Genomic DNA, 14,812 nt, shown 5'->3' on the forward strand with positions numbered 1-14,812 from the left:
TTGTATACTTACACATCTTGGGGCGAAGGTGCGCAGCGTACCAAAACCAGGTCACTAGGACCTTTATTTGACCTTTACCTTGACCTTGATCATATTTCCCTTCCGCTCTATAACTCGGGCCCCTAATGGAGCTAGCGCTACCAAACTTGGTATACTTACACATCTTGGGGAGAAGGTGCGCAGCGTACCAAAACCAGGTCACTATGACCTTTATTTGACCTTTACCTTGACCTTGATCATATTTCCCTTCCACTCTATAACTCAGCCCTTAATTGACCTAGCGCGAGCCAACTTTGTATACTTACACATCTTGGGGAGAAGGTGTGTCGCGGACCAAAACCCCTAAGGCAACCAATTTTAACATACTTGCACATGTGTAACAAACCTTTGTCTTTGTGACTTATTTAACTTTGCCTACCTTCTCCGTCCTTACAGAGATATTTCATTCATACTAGATCATGGGGGATACATATGTAGTTGGTGACAACTGCCCTTTCTAGTTAATTACTATTGTGGGTATAGTATATATTTATATATGCATTTGTGTATATTTTTGTATTGCTATTCTGTGTGTTTGTGTGACATTATTAAAAAAACACCAAATCCATGCAAATATTGATCAGCTCTGACGATATTTGTATATTTATATCTATTACATACATCCATAAAAAGATACGCCTAAACATCACACATCCATGATCGTCGATAGTTCTAAAGGTAACGAAATTACGCGTGTCCTTTGAATCAGGGTAATTGTGCAGATATTTTTCTTTGAAAGCAAAATTACACAGAGGCTGACACACTGCCCGACAACAACATCGTCCGTATAGGCCTAATGCTGTGGAATAATGTACGTAGCTTACTGCCGCCAATCGATGAAAGGCGAATGCAGTCTATCCATATAAAAAATCTGCCTGCGTCGCATCTGCACCTGCATGCATGTAACTGTAGCGCTAACTGTTCAGGTTGATATCACCTACTTCTCAGCAGAGGGTGAAGGGCTCCACAAGGAGAACTAACAAGTAAGCAACGTGTTGAGCGCCTAGACTTGCGCATGTCATTGCACTCTGACGTCACCCGCTGCGTCCACCGTGACGGTTCTACTGAACACTGAGAGCAATGCAATCAGCAGCAGATCTTGACAGGCTTTTACAGTGTGGCAACATACACTTATAGACGTTATTACGAATTTTCTGGAAAATATCGATGTAAAAGTCGATAGTGTCGTGCGTAGCGGTCAGTAAAACAGCCTGTACTAATTATCACATGGTTGTAAATGATTGTTATTATAACATTACTATAATATTATTATAATTAATATATATATATACATATATTAATATGATGACAAATTATATATAATAATTTGTATAATAAACATAATTAATATCATATTAATGTAATATATATTAATATAATAATAATATGGAATTATATCTAATTATAGACCCATTGGTTCAGGTAGGCCTAACGGTGTCACGTCACTACGCCGCGCGCGTGATTTTTTTTCCTAGGTCAATCAAGAACATAGGGCTCTATAGTGAGCGCTGCCATTGGTTGATACAAATCACGTGCCTCAAACTCTTGTTTTATGGTGCATTCACTGCATTGTGACCCTAACCCTAACCCTAACCGTTACCCAAACCCTATTTTAAAAAATATATAAAAAATATAATTTTTAATTGTTGTAAAAATTAATTGTTGTTATTAAAATGTTGTAAATAAATCATGTAACTATTTGCGTTAATTGGAAAAAAATGTTTAAACGGATAAAGATAGAAAAATACAGAAAACAGGAAAATAATTAGAAAAGGATGGGATTCGATCCACCGAGCTTTCAGCCTTGAATTGCGTGCGGTACTCGATAGGCTATTGATGGATATTGGAATTATGAATTTTGGATGTGCTATGAATATGACGACACTGTGACGTCATTGAGCGACGAAACAAGCTCAACCAATAGCAGCGCTCACTAGAGCCCTATGTTCTTGATTGACCTAGGAAAAAAATCACGCGCGCGGCGTGCTCCGCTCCTCATCCTATGTCGGCGCCACTGTCGCAGCTAGTCGTGGCGTCTTCGAGTAGGCTTCTGGACAGCGTTATCGTTTCGCTCAGGATCGCCCTTTTCACGGCGGATTTGCGAATTTCTTGCGAATTGCCGATGTTCGCGTCCGTTATCGATTTCAGCTCTGCAACCAAAATGCACGCGCGTACGAATAATGATGGAGCTATCGGGCCTCGGATAAACATTATATGGACGCCATAAGACTTTGTAAAACAATCCATATACGCACGTTGTTATGTGTTTACCGGAACGACCGACCGGACGACTTAACTCGCGAAATGTTCATGTTTAGATCCCGACCCGTCCCGATTAAGCGGGGTAGCACTGTGCTATATGTATTCAGTTACCTGGGCCGACGTTAATGGAGCGTAAACGCTGGCTCGTGTCAAGTAGCGGCTCGTTATCTCGCTTCTCTATCGGGTTCAGCTTCTTGTTCTTGATTTTTGCCGTCACCGGTTGATACCTGCGGGCGAAACCTGTCATTAGCTGCTACGTACGTAGGGCTACTAGCTCTAGAACGGAAGCCCTTCGCTCTGCTACAGGCCTGCTCTGCCACTTCGCTCTGCCACTCTGCCTGTGGCGGAGCGAAGGGCTATAGTTCTAGATCGAGCTACGTACGCACGTACTATATTAGATACAATAATGTAACCCAAACACAGGATAGGGAGAGGGGGGTTACATTCCTCCCCCTACCCCCTATCCTGTGTTTGGGTTACATTATTGTATCTAGTACTCTATATGCGACGCTGTGCTTCTCAGTGGCACGCGGCCCTACTCAGCCGATGAAGCTTCACAAGTTATTGACAAAATATTGCTCATTGATGAGAAGGGTTGATCGATTTTCGACGTCAGTTCAATTACATATGACATTTACGCGGACATTTACATTACAGTAACATTACATATTACATTACGTAGATTAAATTACATTACATTTTGCATTAACATTTACGTTACATACGGACGTTCAGACAACATTCATATTTAGACTGATCCAAACTGCCACGACTCTCGTCTCTCTTTCCCGGATGGGGATATTTGCCTCTGTCCTAGAGCACTCCACCTACAACTGATGTAACCCTATGCCACGAGCTGCATGACGCATAGAATTTATGTACTATAGTATACAAAGGCCATCTATCTATATCATTTCTATAAACAGGACAAAGAACACGGCATAGCAATGACGATAAATTGCTGCACCGATGACGTCGCCATAGGGGCCCGCGCACAAAGAGCAGCAATTATAAGCAGTCGGGTGTCGGGTGTAGGTATAACTCACGTATAGCCGTGCTAATGAGACGCAGCAGATGGTTGCTATAACTACAACGTGCTGTTACGTACGCTTACGAAGCATTATCGGCTTCAGACGTGAATTAAAGATGACTGTTGCGAAAATCTGCTATAAGCCTACCGTTTCAATGCTGTACTTGCGCAACATTCAATGCCCTATACGCCCTTCATTGATTGTTTAGCGTTGGAGACGAGGAGTCCGTCTACTTCACACGCGATGAGCAGTAGGATAATACCTGTCATTATCATGGTGCTGAAGCGACGTATATAATTAACCCTCATCTTCCCTCAGCACCGCTTTGCGAATAAGTGCCAGATGATTGGCTTATATTATCATAATTATGTTTGCGTGTTTGTGTGCGAGCGTGCGGGCGTGCGTGTGCACGTGCGTGTGCACGTGCGTGTGCACGTGCGTGCGTGCGTGTGAGCGTGAGCGTGCGTGCGTGTGTGCGTGCGTGTGTGCGTGTGTCTGTCTGTGTGTGTATACGTGCATAATTTGTAACAGAAACTGATAGATTCCACTAGGCTTACTTAATTAAGAGCCTTTGTCTTTTTATCATTTTATCTCTGCCAGGTAGTCTATATAAATTAGGTTATATTTAGGCCTATAGGTTAGTTTATGATTAACATTATGGTATGGCGTTCGTGGATAGAATTGTCCAACCACTTGCTTAATGAGTAGAGTAACAGTAATAACGGGTTGTGGTCGCCAATCATGACTGCAGTATGTAATGCCCTCCTCGCATGCAGATAATAGTATATAGCCTACATCATTGTCACGCAGCAGCGAGAACGCGGCGTATCAATATACGTAATTGCACGCTCAGAGTATCAGGCAGCATCAAGAGCCAATAAACTGTATAGCGGTAGTAGCATGGTATAATAATATAAAACCAGCGACAGCTATAGGTGTTTGCACACAGCTCGACGAAAGTTTCAAACGTGACAGAATATAATCAGGAGTGAGATAATGACATGATATAATATCAGAAGTCATTTAAAAGTAGGACTATATTGATATTATCAGGAGTGGATAATAGAGATCTATGGTGTTCCAAAATTGCCATCGCGCGTCGTGCGATTCAAATGTGCGACGTCGCGCACGACGTCGCACGTTTCTGTTCCATAATTGCCGTCGCGTCGTGTTTTTTTATTCCTTTCTCAACCACGACGTCGCCCTTGCTCAACAACACGACGTCGCGCATTTTCAAACGCGACGTCGCCCTTTTTTAACCGTGTTCCATAAATGCCATCGCGCGGCGTGCGGCCCATCTAATTTCTAGATTTCGAAATTATGATTGTAAACGAGTATTACGTATATGAGTTCGAGCTGTGTAAAGAATACTTCCGCTCTCTTGTTTTAGTGACAATTAGATGGGCCGCACGTCGCACGGATTGCATTTATGGAACACGGTTAAAAAGGCGACGTCGCGTTTGAAAAAGGCGGACGTCGCGTTTGAAAAAAGGGCGACGTCGACGCTGTTTGAAAAGGGCGAGCGGTCGCGCGTTAGAAAAAGGGCGACCGTGGTTGAAAATGCGCGACGTCGTGTTTGACAAGGGCGACGTCGTAGTTGAGGAAGAAATAAAAAACACGACGCGACGGCAATTATGGAACAGAAATGTGCGACGTCGTGCGCGACGTCGCACATTTGAATCGCACGACGCGCGATGGCAATTTCGCTGCAGCCGCCATTGCTCTCGCGGCTGCACTGTTGCACGCTTACACTAATATATATATATATATATATATAGTGTAATGTATATATATATAGTTGTATATATATATAGTGTAATGTTATATGTATAGTGTAAAGTAAATAGTGTACTATATATATATTAGTGTAAGCGTGTAACAGTGGAGCCGCGAGAGCAATGGCGGCTGTAGCGTATATGGTTGCACGTAGGATTTGGACGGAATTTACAGGAAACTGTCGGCAATAACAGGAATTTGGTAGTAAATAGATTTCGTATTTAGTTAGCATTAGATTTTATTGAAACGCTTCAAGTGCCTGTGTATATAGTGTACGTGTATCCGTGTCCGTGGGGTGGCAACATATCTGTGCCGGTGTAGTGGTTTTGTGTTCGTGCGGGAGGAGATTCGACGCGAGCTGCTGCGTGATGAGGATGCGCAAGTAACCGCGTGAAATGGAGTGGTGGGGGCAGCGGCTGTGCCGCTAGCGCCCGTGGTTGATAGTGCGCGTGCAGGCACGAACAGCCATCGCGTCGACGTGCGGACCGGGGTGTATAATAAAAGACCTATATGATATATCTTACAAGAACTGTACGGCTGTCATCTTATCTAGCATGACCTGATAGAACCTGGGTGGGGAAGTAACACCCCCTCCCTCAACCCTGTCCTAGCCAGCGCGGAGGCCGTAGGGCCTGTCCGAACTTGGCTCGGCCGACCCCTAGTTGGCAGCGAAGGGCGCTGAGGGCCAGGCACGACGAACAACGAGGGGGACAGGTACAGAGGGACGAACGTTACAATATCTTACTTCTGCTATAAGCTTTATTCACCTGTGTAGAACGATAGACTGCCCACCTTAGTCCTCTATTACTATATAACAGCGGGCCTATTTTATCTGTTAGATTTGCGAACAATGCAGTCTGCCGCTTTTCCGTCTGTATGCCTTATACTGCAACGAATCCCGTGACTGAAAGGAAGAGGGCCTTACACATACAGCTAGCTATTCCTGTGTGCCATGGCGTTCCAGGCACGTGTTCGGCCTGCTTATATTGATTATGCAACACATGTATGATGTAGGCTAGCTGACGAAGGATGGATGCACTTCGTCTCTAGTCTGCGAGAAGGAGCACTATCATAAAAAGCTGATTGTGCGCGCGGCAGTTGCATCTAGCGAAGTTATCGATTTCTTAACACAATATTTACAAAAATACTCAGCGACCTAGCTGCCTGACTTATGTGTGTAGTCATACACATACAAGCAAGAGCTAATAATGACAAAATTGTCATTATTAGCTCCTGATACAAGTAAAGAGAGACCCGAGCAAACAAAACGCAGTGCGAAAGTAACCGAATCAAAATTTCGTTGATCGATTAATTGTTCGGAAATCGAAATTGGATTCGTGAGAAATGCGTGGGTTTGGGTTCGTGCATGCGACCTTCGAGGTACGCAGGTCGCGTTCATAGGTAAATAATGGAATATTAATGTTCGTAACACGAGCTTGGCGCAAAATTCCCACCCCTTACATACATATATAATACATAAATGTAACAATTCTATTATTATAATTATTATGATGATTATTATTATTATTATTTCTACAAAAATAAGGAGTAAATAATTCTATAATTAGGGTAGGGGAGCATGACTCCCTAAAATATGTCATGGACGATGACAAGGGAAATTCCGTGTACGATCCTTCGTCTATTTATGATTTATCATGCGTAATTTAATTAACATGAGCCCATAGATTACCTCGAACATTTAACACAACCCTCCGATATTAGACTAATAGTATATTAGTGCATGTGTTAATGTTTGGAGGACAAAAGCATCTGATACCTTACCACACACACACACACACACACACACACACACACACACCACACACACACACACAACACACACACGACACACACCACACACACACAGCACACCACACACCACACACCACACACGCACACACGCGGACACACGCCCATCACACACACACACACACACACACACACACACACACACACACACACACATATATATATATACGTTTAAATAATAGTAGTACAGCATCGCACGTGTGAAACGGCTGCATTGATGAGTGCGATGGCAAATAAGCCGCATGAGCGGGTTACCTAGCGCCCAGCGCTACTGTCCAATAATTAATCACGCGGTAAATCAAGCGATAACAATCAACGTACGGCTGCTGTGGCTGAGGGTGCTGCAGCTTCTCCTGCCGCTCTCTGTACTGCTGCATCCTCTCGATGTCATCCGCCACGCTGCTCGTCTGCAAGCGCTCCGAGCCTGTCTGCGACCGAGACGGGCTGCTCTCCGCCGGCTGCGCAGCGCCCTCTTCCGTCGACTGTGTGCTGACGATTCGGCCTCGCGTGTTGCGGCTGATCTTCGGGTACGTCGTCGGTTTCGCGTCTTTGCGCGTCGGCTTCGCGACTTCGGGCGTCGGCGCCGGTTCCTGCTCGGCGACGACGTCGTCGCGTCGCTTGTTCTTCTTCTTCGGCTTCGCGTCGTTCTTCTTCCTGCCGTCGGCTTCCACCGGCGGAATTCGTGCGGGTTTCGCGACGGGTTTGCCAACGCGTCTGCTAGCGGAAGGCTTCGTCTCGGCCGGCGCGCCGACGTCACGCGCGTCGCCGCCAAGCCCCGAGTCGTCGCTGTCCTTCGCTTCGAGCTCGTCGACGTCCGGCTCCGGCGGTGGCGCCCTCTGCGAGTCGGACGTGCCCGGCGGCTTGCGGGCGGCCTGTACGCCGAGAGAGGCGAGTGAGTTTGGCGGGAGGCGGGAGACGCGTGACGGCGTACTTTCATTCAGCGTCTGCATCGTGCTCGGTCGCTGGTGATACTTCGGCTTCTTCCCGTTCGCCTGCTCGTTCTTCTCGCCCGCCGCCGGAAAGGTGGCGGCGCTGCCGGCAGACGGGTGAGGCATGGCGGCCGTGGTGTTGTCACTCGTTTTTCGGCTGCGAGAAACGCGTGAGCTGTATAGGTGTTCGCCGTTGACGCAACACCTGCGTACGAACCCCCCAGTGTTGTCGTTATTACTAATATTATATATTGTCGTTGTTAGTCGCGTAATATATTGTCATTCGTTATCACTAATGTTATAACTTTTCATTGTTCCTAACATTATATATTGTCTTTGTAACTAACTTGAAATCTTGTCGTTGTTACTAACACTATATATTGTCGTTGTTACTAACGTTATATATTATCCTTCGTTGTCACACCTAATGTTACTAACAATGACAAGATTTTACGTTAGCAAAAACGACAGTGTATAATATTAATATCAATGACAACTTTAAACTTTAATGTTTAAAGTTGTCATTGATATTAATATTATACACTGTCGTTTTTGCTAACGTAAAATCTTGTCATTGTTAGTAACATTAGGTGTTGTCGCTGTTACTAAGATTATATATATCTAGATATAACTAAGATGATTATATATAATCGTTGTTAGTCGCGTTATATGTCGTCTTTAGTTGTTACTAGTGTTAAAGCTTGTCAGCGGTATTAACATTATATACTGTCACTGTTACTAACATTATAAATTGTCGTTGCTACTACAATGTATTGTTGTTTTTACTCACGTTAAATCTTGACGTCGTTACTCACGAAAAATCCCGTCGTTGTTAATAACACCGTTAGCAATGCACCGGTAGACTGTATATGGAAAATATTGCACTGCTCGTAAAACGTAGATATATGACATCTGTCTGCTGCTGCTGCTGCTCTTTGTATCTTTTCCACGCCGGTTAATAATCCATCTCTCTCGCCGAGCGATCTCAGCTCTACCTATTGATTTTCATAAACCGGTGATCGCTCGGGCAGTACTCTCTCGCTCTGGTGAAGTCGTCAAGGCTGCGACGAGAGTCGTCGCTCAACCTTCACACGAGTACGTTTCCTCTAACGCCTCCTGTCGCTCTGCATCCTGAAGCAATGCCAGACGCACGCGCACACCTGCACTGCCTCATGCAGACACTGCGCGTAGTGATCAATACCTGTACAACATCATCACGCGGTAAGAGTAACAAGGTAGGTACGGTCGTAGCAGCCGTGGGCGGGGCATGCGCGCTAGCGAACGCGCGACATTTTCTGCCCGTGTATACTATTGTGGCCGCGGGTATACGAGAGGCTGGACGCACGTGTGCGACCGAGGGGGGGGGTGAGTTCATCGATCCGCAATGCATCCGCCGGCGTGTCATCGTTGTCGTGCGCGAACGTTATACTTTGGATTGAGAAGCCTGCATTAGCGCGCTGTTTGTCGCCGTGCTTAATACAGGTGTTCTCGCCCGGTTTCCGATTCAAGAAAAATGCCAGGAAAATGCCAATGCCCGGTGGGTGCGAACGTGCGCGTGCTACGCACATCTGAATTCCTCACTCAGTGAATGTTTGCGATCGTTACATGTTTACGCAGATACACAGATTATACACATAATACACACATCGGTACTATACACACACTATACTATGTATTTATATGCTGCTATATACACAATTGTTTACTGATACCCCGCGGATATTTACAACGTAACCTCCCCTGTCTTTATTTGGATTTGTTACAATATGATTGTTGTAATTCCTAGTAAGTTTCGGTTCCTCGTTTTGGTTTTATTCATATTTCATATATCATTATTCTCCCCGCTATGACGTCTCGCTATCTAATAGCAGAGCATCCCATAATGGGTATATCGCGGGCAGTTACCTGCATATTGCGCACGCAATGGCTTCTAATTCGGATTCTTGAGTATAATGAAGGATATGACGCATGACTCACGTGGAGATATATTGATTTTGCTTCTTGGGTAACCTTATTAGCGTGTCACTTGCACCATGAGCATTGAGGCACGGCCGGTTAATGTATCGAGCGTAACGGCGGAACTAAGGCGGACATTCCGACATGCCGATGTTACAAACATGCCGGTATATGGCACGGTTCGTCATAATGTTTATTGTTCACAATTATCATTCATATTGCCGTCTAATCTATTGTCAAGTTTACAATGAATTCGGCCAGCCATTGTCAATGATTCATTACTTGTTTCTTATCGTTATTGCGTTTCGCGCCACTGATCTTGTTGATTTAAATGCTAATTAACCTGCCAATGAGGCTTTACAGATGGTACTTATAAATACCGTTGACACACCAAACTTTCAATGCGGTTTGATGCGCATTGATTCGCTTCCACGCGGTTAAGTACACACCAGATACGGTTGTAATACGCATCAATGCGCATTATTTTCAGTCCACATACGTAGGTGGATTGTGCAGTTCGCTTACGGTTCGTTTCAGTTCTGTTTGGCGGTGTGTCAACGAACACGGTTCTGTTCGGTTTGGGATTAGTCACTTGATGAAATCACGTGGTTTCTCGTGAAGATCTCGTTGGAAATACCCAGAATGCACCTCGCTATGACGTCAGGATTTGGAATCTCCTTTTCGCGAACCGTTCTGATCCGTATTCGGTATGTACGTAACAGAATCGTACAGAAACGAACTGAATCGTATCGGCTTTCGGTGTGTCAACGTATCACATATGAAATCGAATTATGTCATTCGGTTACAATGCGCATTGATGCGCATTGGTCAATACCGAATTCGGTGGGTCAAGGGTATTATAGTTATCAACTATTACTACTACGTAACTAGCCCGACGCGGCCGTAAGACTGTAACCTTACTGTCTTTCAATAGAATAATTTCCGGAGGTACTGTATCATATTCTTATTAGGTACGTCTATCTGGTGACAAGTTCAAGGGAGGAATTACCAATATAATATACAGATCCACAAATACCGTACACCGTCTGAAGAAACTTCAGTGAATATTTCACACTTCAGTGAATATTTCACACTTCAGTGAATATTTCACACTTCAGTGAATATTTCACACTTCAGTGAATATTTTGTATTTATATCTAAATAATGATTATTTCATATTAAACAATGAAATCCTATGACGCCATTCCCACAGTCGCATACAAGCGTGGATTCAATTCAATTCAATTTTTTTTATTTGTGTATAAGACATATTTACATTCAGTATACAACGATACATATTAGAATGAAAGGTCACAATATATAATGTGATAGATATAGCACTGGGGTGGCGAAAGACCCTCAGGTCATCAAAGTCTGCCACCCCTAAAAAACAAAAATATTAGTACATAAACGGGCAGCTGAATCATATGACTATGAGTTAATAAAGCTAGTAATTACGATAAGATCTATCTAGGTATACAAGAATCGACAAATATAACACCTCGTTGGTGTACGTAGAATGCAAGGTTCAAGTTGATTTTGATTTGTGCATTAAACGTATTTATACAGCGTGAATAAGAGTTAATTATTCTTATTTATGTTTACAAATTCGACTATTTATAATACTAATTCGAGTTTATTATAATTAACTTATTATACAGTGGAACCGTAGCCCGTAAGCGGGGCTCATGTATAGCCGCATAATTATACCTTGTATCGACGTATTGCATCAACATTATTACGTGAAGCGTCCTTTCTGCGCGCCTATAAACGGCGCGTGGGGTCTCTCTTATTTTCGTTGTCATAACAACGGGAAAAAATATCAGTGTTATAAAGCTACGGATTTCTGATCGGGTATGAGAGACCATCAATATTTATGGTATCAGCTCGATCAACCATATATAACTTGCAGATTTATGCCGAATTCAAACGGCGGCTGTGATCTTCCCCCAACCACCTCACCCGTCGTCCACCCCGTTCCTGTGGGCGCAACCAACCGTCCCTTATGACTGGCTACTCATGTCTAAGGAGTGTGCCTGCTGTTTCTACTGAGACACACCAGCTAGAGCGTCGTTGGAAATCATCATGGCTTGCACGCAGTCTTTAGACTTCCCGAGCTCTTCCACCGTCCCTGCAACGGCAACAATAGCTTACGTTTGTATTTAACGGTTAGCGTGCAGCGGCTCATGAACTGTTCGCGTTAAACTTCTCTACGAACATTCCTTATCGATATTGCACAGCGTCAAGTAACTGTGACAACACCCTTTTATTATCCGTTCCTGTGTGTGTGTGTGTGTGTGTGTGTGTGTGTGTGTGTGTGTGTGACGCGCGTGCGCACCTTGTACGCGAGGGGAGTCGTTGTTGTTCCTGAGATAAACAAGGGAGAGCGGAACACGATCGTTCTCGCTCCAGCTGCTAAGTACACGAGTCCCGCGCTTTCCGGAAGTCGTCATTAATCACTGGCCGTCGCGACGTGCACGGCGCGCATCTTTCCACTCCCCCCCCCCTTGTTCACGCACGCGAGAGGATGGACCGGTCAACCCGACTATAATTTCCCCTAACGGACTCGAGGGAGGCGTCTGCGGCTGCGTTGTCAGTCACTCTATCACCGTTGTTCGGTGGCCGTCGTTCGCTCCATCTGGCGCCCGCTGCTTGTTCCTAGGTTGATATACCGGTGCAGTACACTGACGTGCAGTCGAAAGTTTTGTCTTAAAACGCGATCCGCCGGGAGAAGCTATACCTCGTGCGTGCTACTAAAAGAGACAGCGCCGCAGCAACGTCACACCGCCCTCAGTCATCGCCTCGACTACGTAACAGGGAGAATGGGTGAACAGCCTGCGTCGTTCTACTGGCTCCTGTTTGTCGTGATCGTATCATGCGCTTCTCGGTCGGCTTCGGCTAGCAGCGCTTCGGGTGCATCTAGTGAGAATGATGTGCAGCCGCCGGAGGAGGAGGCTTCGGCGGAGAGCGCAATCGCTAACTATCCCGACGTCGCCGAGAGTTCCATGCCGACAGAGTCCGCGGCGTCGGTCTTACCATTCACCACCCCTAGCAGCAGTACCAGCAGCAGTACCAGCAGCAGTGTCGGTGTGACCGAGGCTTCCACTGTCGGGGACTGGACAACACACGCGTCGATGGTAGGCCCGAAGCCCACGATCAACCAGGCAGTCGTCGGGATGGTGCAATTCTTGCAGAAGGAGATGGCCGAGCTGCGGGGTGCGCAGCAGGAGGAACACGACAAGGTGGCGCTGCTGCGAGCACAGATGGAGATGCAACAGCTTGTCAACGCACAGGTATATATGTATATACAAGTAGAATAAAACTAATAGGCCCCCTATATACATATAATAAATATATGCATACTCACACGCGCGCGGACACACGCACGCACATGCACACACACGCACACACACACACACATAACGTCCGTGTGTGTGTTGTGTGTATACGCGTGTAAAAGAGTGAAGAGTGATGAGCGCGAGAGCGAGACCGAGGAGTGACAACGAATGAGCCAGAGAAAAATACCATTTTTACCGCAGTGCCGAGAGGAAACTGTGGAACGTTACTTCGCGATGTGAGAGAGGGAACTGTATCAACATTGCTCCACGGTGTAACAAGGAACTGTGAGAACATTGCTCCGCGGTGTGACAGGGAACTGTGAGAACATTGCTCCGCGGTGTGACAGGGAACTGTGAGAACATTGCTCCGCGGTGTGACAGGGAACTGTGAGAACATTGTTCCGCGGTGAGAGAGGGAACTGTATCAAAATTGCTCCGCGGTGTGACAGGGAACTGTGAGAACATTGCTCCGCGATGTGAGAGTGAACTGTGAGAACATTGCTCCGCGATGTGAGAGTGAACTGTGAGAACATTGCTCCGCGGTGAGAGAGGGAACTGAGTAAACATTGCTCCGCGGTGAGAGAGGGAACTGTGAGAACATTACTCCGCGATGTGAGAGTGAACTGTGGGAACATTGCTCACCGATAAGTCGTCGCGGGTCCACCTGGAGACGAGGGCTCCTATCTGTGCTCCCGGACAGCTGGTCACGACGTCGGCACTCCTGTAAATCGAAAATGCGAGGGCACTCGTTTACGCACCACACTCACAACCACCACCTATACGAGTGAGACATTCGGACGCTTCATCTCACTATAGTGTGTGCTATATACTATGACTATATATGACTCATATACATGCTACTTATGACATAAACTAGACTTTGTAAAAAGTCATGAGGCATTTAGAGATTATTCTCATAATATGTTGCCCTCGCCACGTTTAGCTTCACGTTACAGAGTTGTACCTCACCTCTGCTACTGAAATCGTGCATCTATAAACTAAATGGGGAGTAAATTACGTGTGCAGAGCGTCTTTAAATCTGAGGCCTGTCGTGCACTCAAAACGTTATACGTGTCATACCACCGGCCTCGACACTGCTCTCTCAATATATCCCTCGCAATCACACTAATACCATAGTCTCTCACAGCCACCTAGCTGACTCTATCACTAACCCATGTTCCTCCTAGAGTAAAGTACTCGTATAGTAGCTGATGTCACCATTACACTACCTCTCCCCCTCTCCCCCTCTCTCTCTCTTCTCTCTCTCTCACACTACAACCAGGGCCGTAGCGTGAAACAATTCCAAGAGATGTGGGGTAGATATTTAGTTGTTAATGAAGGGGGAGGTGTGAAGCAGTGGTGAGGTCGGCGTGCGACGAGGGTTTTACGGTTGCATCCATGATCATTGACACTCAGGGGCGTAGCTACGGGGAGGCCTGGGGGGCACGTGCCCCCCACAAATTTTCTGTGCCCTCCCAGGTGCCCCCCCCCACTAAAAATTCATGCTTGATAAAAAAAATTGAATTAAAAATAATGCCGTTAGAACAGTATAATACAAAAAAAGAGGGTTCAAACCACATTTTAGTAAAGGGTTTTACGGTTGCATCCATGATCATTGACACTCAGGGGCGTAGCTACGGGGGGCCTGGGGGGGGCACGTGCCCCCCACAAA

The 14,812-nt window shown here is 45.6% G+C and overlaps 1 protein-coding gene and 1 long non-coding RNA gene across 3 annotated transcripts in view; one reads left to right on the forward strand and one right to left on the reverse strand.

Moving 5' to 3' along the window:
* Positions 1–11,063: 11,063 nt before the first annotated feature.
* Positions 11,064–14,812, reverse strand: part of LOC106809779 — a 4,101-nt gene continuing 352 nt past the window's right edge. Inside the window, exons 2-3 of the long non-coding RNA XR_001393908.1 lie at positions 13,783–13,861; positions 11,064–11,933 (exon numbers count right to left, since the gene is read on the reverse strand). This is a non-coding gene — a long non-coding RNA (uncharacterized LOC106809779). The remainder of the gene's footprint in view (positions 11,934–13,782; positions 13,862–14,812) is intronic.
* The window catches only part of LOC106809778 (tenascin-like), a 16,103-nt gene continuing 13,634 nt past the window's right edge, over positions 12,344–14,812 (forward strand). For both annotated transcript variants that reach the window (XR_001393907.1, XM_014812982.1), the window contains exon 1: positions 12,344–13,095. Coding sequence is in view for 1 of the 2 variants with exons in the window: in XM_014812982.1 (XP_014668468.1) it covers positions 12,625–13,095 (471 nt within the window). In the remaining variant the exon portion in view is untranslated. The remainder of the gene's footprint in view (positions 13,096–14,812) is intronic.

The sequence above is a fragment of the Priapulus caudatus genome, unplaced genomic scaffold (genome assembly GCF_000485595.1).
Source record: "Priapulus caudatus unplaced genomic scaffold, Priapulus_caudatus-5.0.1 Scaffold383, whole genome shotgun sequence".
Classification (NCBI taxonomy): domain Eukaryota; kingdom Metazoa; phylum Priapulida; class Priapulimorpha; order Priapulimorphida; family Priapulidae; genus Priapulus; species Priapulus caudatus.